The sequence below is a fragment of the Oncorhynchus keta genome, unplaced genomic scaffold (assembly GCF_023373465.1).
Source record: "Oncorhynchus keta strain PuntledgeMale-10-30-2019 unplaced genomic scaffold, Oket_V2 Un_scaffold_29317_pilon_pilon, whole genome shotgun sequence".
Lineage (NCBI taxonomy): Eukaryota > Metazoa > Chordata > Actinopteri > Salmoniformes > Salmonidae > Oncorhynchus > Oncorhynchus keta.
The window spans coordinates 125,001-135,000 of record NW_026290904.1 but is presented as its reverse complement, the minus strand read 5'-3'; the positions used below and the strand labels follow the sequence as shown (position 1 = coordinate 135,000).

The 10,000-nt window shown below is 46.6% G+C and overlaps 1 protein-coding gene across 1 annotated transcript in view; it reads left to right on the top strand.

Annotated features, from left to right (window-relative positions):
* Positions 1-10,000, top strand: part of LOC118382383 (lysine-specific demethylase RSBN1L-like) — a 97,042-nt gene that overhangs the window by 61,233 nt on the left and 25,809 nt on the right. Inside the window, exons 4-5 of the mRNA XM_052515542.1 lie at positions 9,050-9,187; positions 9,542-9,684. Coding sequence (XP_052371502.1) covers positions 9,050-9,187; positions 9,542-9,684 — 281 coding nt within the window. The remainder of the gene's footprint in view (positions 1-9,049; positions 9,188-9,541; positions 9,685-10,000) is intronic.

Sequence of the window (10,000 nt, the reverse complement as noted above, 5' to 3'; positions counted from 1 at the left end):
TGGCTGCTCTAGGGGTCTCAGTTCAGTCAGTCTAGGCTGGCTGCTCTAGGGGTCTCAGTTCAGTCAGTCTAGGCTGGCTGCTCTAGGGGTCTCAGTTCAGTCAGTCTAGGCTGGCTGCTCTAGGGGTCTCAGTTCAGTCAGTCTAGGCTGGCTGCTCTAGGGGTCTCAGTTCAGTCAGTCTAGGCTGGCTGCTCTAGGGGTCTCAGTTCAGTCAGTCTAGGCTGGCTGTTCTAGGGGTCTCAGTTCAGTCAGTCTAGGCTGGCTGTTCTAGGGGTCTCAGTTCAGTCAGTCTAGGCTGGCTGCTCTAGGGGTCTCAGTTCAGTCAGTCTAGGCTGGCTGCTCTAGGGTCTCAGAGTATTGGGAGAGTTAAGGGAGCTGTTGGTTTGGATGTATCTATGTTTTCACTATTCAACGTGGCCCTACTTTCTGTAGCTGTACACTATCAGACAGTTAACTCTGTTCTGCTCTGGGGCCTCAGGGTGGAGAGGAAAATAAATGGTAGAGGGAGAGAGATGCAGAAGGAGTAGTGTGTTTAGATATATATGAGTTTGGAGTAGACGATATCAGATGTTATGGTTGAGACTTGACTGGTTACCCGGAGGCCTCACAGGGGGAGAGAGGTACAGCAGTGTGTTTAGATGACTGACTGCCTGGGGGCCTCACATGGGGAGAGGGGTACAGTAGTGTGTTTAGATGACTGGGGGCCTCACAGGGGGAGAGGGGTACAGTAGTGTGTTTAGATGACTGGGGGCCTCACAGGGGGAGAGAGGTACAGTAGTGTGTTTAGATGACTGGGGGCCTCACAGGGGGAGAGAGGTACAGTAGTGTGTTTAGATGACTGGGGGCCTCACAGGGGGGGGTACAGTAGTGTGTTTAGATGACTGGGGGCCTCACAGGGGAGAGGGGTAGGGGGGGCCTACAGGGGAGAGGGGGTACAGTAGTGTGTTTAGATGACTGGGGGCCTCACAGGGGGAGAGGGGTACAGTAGTGTGTTTAGATGACTGGGGGCCTCACAGGGGGAGAGGGGTACAGTAGTGTGTTTAGATGACTGGGGGCCTCACAGGGGGAGAGGGGTACAGTAGTGTGTTTAGATGACTGGGGGCCTCACAGGGGAGAGGGGGTACAGTAGTGTGTTTAGATGACTGGGGGCCTCACAGGGGAGAGGGGTACAGTAGTGTGTTTAGATGACTGGGGGCCTCACAGGGGGAGGGGGTACAGTAGTGTGTTTAGATGACTGGGGGCCTCACAGGGGGAGAGGGGTACAGTAGTGTGTTTAGATGACTGGGGGCCTCACAGGGGGAGAGGGTACAGTAGTGTGTTTAGATGACTGGGGGCCTCACAGGGGGAGAGGGGTACAGTAGTGTGTTTAGATGACTGGGGGCCTCACAGGGGGAGAGAGGTACAGTAGTGTGTTTAGATGACTGGGGGCCTCACAGGGGGAGAGAGGTACAGTAGTGTGTTTAGATGACTGGGGGCCTCACAGGGGGAGAGAGGTACAGTAGTGTGTTTTGATGTGTCTGCGGTATTTACATATTTCACATATTCCTGAGTGTATCAGACATTATGGGAATGTGGCTGTCTGGTTGGCTGCTCAGCTCTGCTCTCTCTCTCTCGGTGAGGGAGAGAGGAAGTAGGTTGTTTTGGATGTATCCATACAGTATATTAGACTGTGATTGGCTGGCTTCTCACGGTGTTGGCGGCTCCTCATCTTGGTGGGTTTCCTCGTCTGTCTGCAGTCTGCGGCAGGCAAGAAATCCCAGAGGAAAGACCCTTTATCGGCCATCCATTCCCTTTAACTAACACACACACACACACACACACACACACACACACACACACACACACACACACACACACACACACACACACACACACACACACACACACATTATGTGTTGTGTTCATGGAAACACATGCAGCCTGGAAACAACAAGGGAAGCACCCATGCTTAATGTACACACAGTTTGGACTGGGCCATTCATTTGTTGGCCTTATTTAAATAGGATTAATCCTGTACACTATTCAAGCCTTGCTCAGATACTTCTGTCCCACCACACATCAGTCCACTATTTTCAACTACATAATTGATTGAAATTATGTAACAATATTCATTGAATATTAAAGATTTTTTTTTCTCCCAGGTTGACTTCCAGTCTGAGGGAATACTAGTCCAGGCCCAGTGACCATGTGTGACCTTGTGTCTGAACTCGTGTTCTCCCCAGTGATAGATGATGGTGTGTATTGTAGACAGGGAGCCTGTGGGGCCTGTGAGAGGTCAATTCCCCAAACAGTCAGTTGTTGTACAGAGTCTGGCTCTACACTGGTTTCTCTCTCTCTCTCCTCTATCTCTCTCTCTGACAGATTCACTCCACTGACACCCAAGGACACTCTACTTCTCCTCATCCTCTCTCCCCGTTGTCCTCTTTCTTCCTGGCCACTGCAGTAAACTCCCTCACCTTCCCCCTTGACTCACCCTTCGCTGGCCCCTCCATCATTGTGACTTGTTGCCATAAATGGAACAGAGAGGACTAGAATCACACACACACACACACACACACCAGAAAGGAGAAAAACGGCTACTTCAGTCCTTTACTCACTCACACTGGTGGCTTGCTCCCTCAGGGCAGGAAAAACACCACTACACACACACACACACCCTCTCGTCTCGAAGACGTCCTCTGTGAAGTCTCCAAACATGATTAAACGCTGCAGCCCCGTGAGGACCTCCACCGCTGGCTTCAATTTAGGGTAACTGATCTTAACGGCCTGCAGTAAGGATAGGATAGGGAGGGGGGGTTGGCACAATTACCATATAACCCACGATTACGGATGAAGAAAATAAAATAACCATCATAGCGGTGTATATGTTTATTTTGGCGGGGGAATGAACAGCTGGCAGGAGGGCGGAGGGAAGGAACTCGTCTCACATCTGCTCAACAGACTCCTGTCAGACAGGAATTGCCCACTTCCAGCTCCACGCATCACAACCTGAAGCACAAGTGATGTGTTTGGCATATGCCTGTCCCCTACTAAAAACAAAGATTTGTCGACCGAAAGTAGTTTGTTCTTTCGACCAATCGATTGGTTGAAATGGTTAAACGTCTATTTTTCCATATTTAGAGACAGCCTATGCGTTTTAATAAATCATTGAGCTTGTCTGATGCTTTAAGCTTACGGTTTGATGCCTCAAGAGGGCGCCAGAGATCTAGATAACCAGAAAGAAATAAACACTTAACCTGACCTAACTCCTCCCTCTCCTGCTGACTTTCTCAGATTCTGCCATTACACTCCTGAAGTTGCCAGTAATTGGATACATGAGGAGTTGGCACCCTTTCTCATGTTGAATGCCAGTCTATCTTATCAGTTCTACCAATCTGCGTGTTCGTTATGGTTCAGATGCACATTTTCGTAAAAGTTTAATTTAATTTATAATAACGTCTTCATATCTCTTATCATTGTCATGTGGTTAATCAACCTTCTATCTAAATGAAAAAGATACAAACCTAAAAAGTTAATTATATTGCCAACTATGTTAAAATAGCCTACATAAAGCCAACAAATAAAAACATTTTTATTTTTTATTTCATTTACATTACATTTAAGTCATTTAGCAGACACTCTTATCCAGAGTATTTCACCTTTATTTCACCAGGTAGGCTAGTTGAGAACAAGTTCTCATTTGCAACCGATCTGGCCAAGATAAAGCATAGCAGTGTGAACAGACAACACAGAGTTACACATGGAGTAAACAATTAACAAGTCAATAACACAGTAGAAAAAAAAGAGAATCTATATACATTGTGTGCAAAAGGCATGAGGAGGTAGGGGAATAATTACAATTTTGCAGATTAACACTGGAGTGATAAATGATCAGATGGTCATGTACAGTTAGAGATATTGGTGTGCAAAAGAGCAGAAAAGTAAATAAATATAAACAGTATGGGGATGAGGTAGGTAAAATTGGGTGGGCTATTTACCGATAGACTATGTACAGCTGCAGCGATCGGTTAGCTGCTCAGCCTGCAGGTAAAAAATCTACTGTAAATCACGTTGGCTACACATGTAGCCAATGAACTTGAAACATTGTATAAACTATTAGGTTGGATCCAGCACTAGTGAACTTGCAGCGTTGTATAGAGTATTCAGGGCCCTCAGTTTCCCCAGCAGTGAGCTCAGGACAGACACAGCTGTAGGCTATTTGCACATAAGAAGCCGTGCTTGACTTGGGCAGGAGCTCATCAGAGCTGAGTACCGCCACCTCACACTGCTGTTATTACTCTTATAGAATATTAACTCACAGGTATTGTGGAGCTCAAGCACCTAAATACAAACGGTACCAGAACCCAAAATGAGTTCCGGCACCTAATTCAGTCCAAGTCCAGCACTGATAAGAAGTAATCAGGTAGGCCTATTTTATGACATTTCCACTGGATCAGAGCATGACATTTTTCACTTTCATGCTGAGTGGTTATCGAAAGGGAGAGGCCTTGAAATATTTTTCAGGTAGCCTATAGGCCTAGTTATATTTCTGTGTGTCCTTACTCAACAGTGACAGGAGCGATCGACACAAAAGACAATGACTAAATTGACAACTTGTAAATGGAATGAAATTCACCAAAACGTGTTTCTCACAAGTGTAGAATAGGTTGTGCACCTCTGCAAACAGGGAGTCCACTCCTACAATGAGAACGGGAAGACTGGAACAATATTCAATGCATTCAAATAATTACCATAAAATACATTTGATATTTTTACCCCCTTTTCTCCCCAATTTTGAAGTATCAAATTGTCTCAACGCTGCAACTCCCGTACGGCCTCGGGAGAGGTGACGGTCGAGAACCAAGCGTCCCCGAAAAACAACTCCCGTACGGCCTCGGGAGAGGTGACGGTCGAGAGCCAAGCGTCCTCCGAAACAACTCCCGTACGGCCTCGGGAGAGGTGACGGTCGAGAGCCAAGCGTCCTCCGAAACAACTCCCGTACGGCCTCGGGAGAGGTGACGGTCGAGAGCCAAGCGTCCTCCGAAACAACTCCCGTACGGCCTCGGGAGAGGCGGCGGTCGAGAGCTAAGCGTCCTCCGAAACACAACCCTGCCAAGCCACTCTGCTTCTTGACACACAGCTCGCTTAACCCAGAAGCCAGCCGCACCAACGTGTCAGACGAAACACCGTATAACTGGCGACCGCGTCAGCACGCCCGGCCCGCCACAAGGAATCACTAGCGCGAGATGAGACAAGGACATCCCGGCCGGCCAAACCCTCCCCTAAACCGGACGAAGCTGGGCCAATTGTGCATCACCTCCCGGGATCAAACCCGGATCTGTAGTGACTTAGACCACTGGACCACTCAGGAGGCAGTAGATAGAAATGATATGAATGAAGGGTAAATGTACTGCTGGTGATACACAGTATGTCATGGAGAAGTGATTTACACTAACAATCAAATGCTAACAAGTCACACAATGAAGTTGTTAGGAGAGAGGTGCATGGTCCATCAGACTGTATTGGCCATGCAGCGTTTAAGGTGATCTGGCCTCAGCACCAGTCATACTTCTTGCGCATCACAGAGCAGTGCAGATCTGTTGTCAAGGAAGTGAGTTTGTGTTTATACAGGATGTACCGGCCCCAACTACTGTCAATGTGGAGCTCTACAGAGCCCTCCGTACTGTTCCAACGTTTGGGAGGGGCATGGTGATATGGGACAGTGCTGGGTTTAACCTCTGCATGTACCGGCCCCAACTACTGTCAATGTGGAGCTCTACAGAGCCCTCCGTACTGTTCCAACGTTTGGGAGGGGCATGGTGTGATGGGACAGTGCTGGGTTTAACCTCTGCATGTACCGGCCCCAACTACTGTCAATGTGGAGCTCTACAGAGCCCTCCGTACTGTTCCAACGTTTGGGAGGGGCATGGTGATGTGGGACAGTGCTGGGTTTAACCTCTGCATGTACCGGCCCCAACTACTGTCAATGTGGAGCTCTACAGAGCCCTCCGTACTGTTCCAACGTTTGGGAGGGGCATGGTGATGTGGGACAGTGCTGGGTTTAACCTCTGCATGCCTCTGGAGGCTCTACACTTGCGTCACACCCTGCATATGGAGACTCCCACCACGTTTTCAGATCAAGCATAAATGGGCTTTTAGTCCAGGCCTCCTGCAATGGATTAGTTCCCTGAAATGGGACCATATGTATATGTTTTATATAGAAAACAATCTTGGTCGACCAAAAGCCTAACGACCAAACAATTGACCAGTCGACTAATTGGGGTCCTAGTTTGGTAATATGATTGACTGTTGTTATATGTCCCTGTACACGTTGTTAACACTGCTGCTGACCCTGTGAAAAGACACAGACCTCTAGTAGAGGACCATGTTTAGAAACAGATCCTCTATTAACTGTCTGAAGAAGAAGATGTTCCTCTGACACTATCTAACGTTCAGACAGATGGACTGCTCCAGGAGAAACTGGCCTTATGATGAACTCTCTCTCTCTCTTTAGCCTGAGGATATTCTGTGGTGATAAGAATGGCTGGGCTGTAGTAGCTGTATTAGACAGGGTTGTACGTGAATAGGGAGGACGTCTGGGACATTGGGACTAGCAGTGATCTGCTCCTCCTCATGTGTAGTCTTATTACCATGTTAGAGAGGGAGGACTGTGACCCTAGGGCCTACGGTCCAGAGACAGACAGGAGGGGGGTTTGTGGTTCTCTGTGGCTCTGAAGCTGCTATAAAACCTCTGTTCTTTCCTTCCTTCCTTTCAGCAGATGTACTCAGATCTGTGGGAACAAAGTGAGACAGTGAAGGAGACCGGGATGCACTTCTAGCTATTCAACAGGGCTTGTTACTACTGGGTGACAGCTGTACTGTGTAAAACAGGTTCCTAGCACTACCAGCTCTTTGAATGGCTGCTCTCTGTGTCTCAGAATAGGAATAGCTACAACTGTCGGGTCTATAAGCACAAGCATTTCACTCCACTCGCAATAACATCTGCTAACCATGTGTATGTGATCAATAACATCTGCTAACCATGTGTATGTGATCAATAACATCTGCTAACCATGTGTATGTGACCAATAACATCTGTATGTGATCAATAACCATGTGTATGTGATGCTATCCATGATGTGACCAATAACATCTGCTAACCATGTGTATGTGACCAATAACATCTGCTAACCATGTGTATGTGACCAATAACATCTGCTAACCATGTGTATGTGACCAATAACATCTGCTAACCATGTGTATGTGACCAATAACATCTGCTAACCATGTGTATGTGACCAATAACATCTGCTAACCATGTGTATGTGACCAATAACATCTGCTAACCATGTGTATGTGACCAATAACATCAACCAACAATAACATCTGCTAACCATGTGTATGTGACCAATAACATCTGCTAACCATGTGTATGTGACCAATAACATCTGCTAACCATGTGTATGTGACAATAACATCTGCTAACCATGTGTATGTGACCAATAACATCTGCTAACCACGTGTATGTGACCAATAACATCTGCTAACCATGTGTATGTGACCAATAACATCTGCTAACCATGTGTATGTGATCAATAACATCTGCTAACCATGTGTATGTGATCAATAACATCTGCTAACCATGTGTATGTGACCAATAACATCTGCTAACCATGTGTATGTGACCAATAACATTTGATTTGATTTGAATGGTAACTACTCTGATGTTATTGCACTAGCAGGTCATGTGCAGTTGTGGAATCTCATTCTCCTGACAGTCAGCCCCTCACTGGGTCTATTGTGACTGTCTCTCTGTCTTCAGAGTCACTGGGTCTATTGTGACTGCCTCTCTCTGTCCTGACAGTCAGCCCCTCACTGGGTCTATTGTGACTGTCTCTCTCTGTCCTGACAGTCACTGGGTCTATTGTGACTGTCTCTCTCTGTCTTGATAGTCACTGGGTCTATTGTGACTGTCTCTCTCTGTCCTGACAGTCAGCGCCTCACTGGGTCTATTGTGACTGTCTCTCTCTGTCCTGACAGTCACTGGGTCTATTCGTAATGGTGTAGAATCAGAACGAGGGTAAGGAGAGGCTGTTGAAGAGGAGAGCTGCAGTATTACTTGGCTCCAGGGGGAGGGGGGTTTACAAGCAGCAGGTAGTCTGTAATCTCCCCCAGTACCAGAGCAGTGTCTGATCTCCCAGTATCATTACTGTACAGCATCAGCTTTCACACTACTGATACTGCTGTAACATCAGATGTCCTCATGAAGTAGTGCTCTGTACATGGCCCAGCCTTCACACCAACACACACTGCATCTCTCTGGTTAGGGGTAGGGGTTGGACATCAGTCCTCAGGGGAACGAGTACTGTACGTATTCAGTTCAACTGACTTGAATGTTTTTGTCTAGACCTCAACACTCCACTGTTTACTGACTGGTCTTTGACTGACTGTTTACTGACTGGTCTTACTGACTGTTTACTGACTGGTCTTACTGACTGGTCTTCTGACTGTTTACTGGGTCTTCTGACTGTTTACTGACTGACTGTTTACTGACTGTCTTCTGACTGTTTACTGACTGGTCTTACTGACTGGTCTTACTGACTGGTCTTACTGACTGGTCTTACTGACTGGTCTTCTGACTGGTCTTGGTCTGACTGGTCTTCTGACTGTTTACTGACTGGTCTTCTGACTGTTTACTCACTGGTCTTCTGACTGTTTACTGACTGGTCTTCTGACTGTTTACTGACTGGTCTTCTGACTGTTTACTGACTGGTCTTACTGACTGTTTACTGACTGGTCTTACTGACTGTTTACTGACTGGTCTTACTGACTGGTCTTACTGACTGGTTTACTGACTGTTTACTGACTGGTCTTACTGACTGGTCTTCTGACTGTTTACTGACTGGTCTTACTGACTGGTCTCACTGACTGGTCTCACTGACTGGTCTTACTGACTGGTCTTACTGACTGGTCTACTGACTGGTCTACTGACTGGTCTTCTGACTGTTTACTGACTGGTCTTACTGACTGTTTTACTGACCGTTTTACTGTGCTCTACTATGTGTTCTAGGTAAAGAGAACGTACAGCCACGGGACGTACCGGGCAGGTGCCATGCGTCAGATCAGTCTGGTGGGGGCAGTGGACGAGGAGGTGGGGGATTACTTCCCAGAGTTCATCTCTATGCTGGAGGAGTCGCCCTTCCTAGAGGTGAGTAGCCCTGACACAGAATAATGAGAAAGATCCATCATTTTATAGATAATATCAATCTATAGGTAATACGTTGGATTTAGTCATTTTCGCTAGGTTTCAAAAATACTTTAGTTCTGGCCACATTGTTTAGGGAGAATTCAACTCATTGGATCTATAAACAAAGGAAAGTTGCCCTCTAGTGGTTGAGAAGGGTAATTATGGTTTTTCAACAACAACAAGAAAGCATTGTTTTTGATGGATGTCTGAAAGATGATGTTTCCTCTTTCCTGTTCCTGTGTGTTTTCTCACACACCTCTATCTATCACTCTACTCCTCCCCCGTTGTAACTCTGGCGTACCCTTCTCCCTCCAGCGGACGCTACCGTGGGGTACGTTCTCCAGTCTGAAACTGAAGAGTCCAACAGAGAGTGATGACGGGCCCATCATGTGGGTACGACCTGGGGAACAGATGATCCCTGTTGCTGACATACCAAAGTCTCCCTACATAAGGAGAAGGTGAGGGCTCACTGTACTGTGTTCACAGGTAGTAGGTCCTACTTTCACACAGAGATGCAAATGTCTGTATTTTTTTACAGGATCCTACTTCAAAAGGAAGTACTCAGGGTCTTAAATGGGCAGATTATGTTCTATTCTCCTCACGGGGACCTAAAATGTATTTCCATTCAACATCCTATTTTCCCTAACCTCTAATTGTAACCCTAACTAACCACTACATTTAAAATAGTCTTTAAAAAATATATATATTTAATATTTTATTTAAACAGGTAGGCCAGTTGAGAACATGTTCTCATTTACAACTGTGACCTGGACA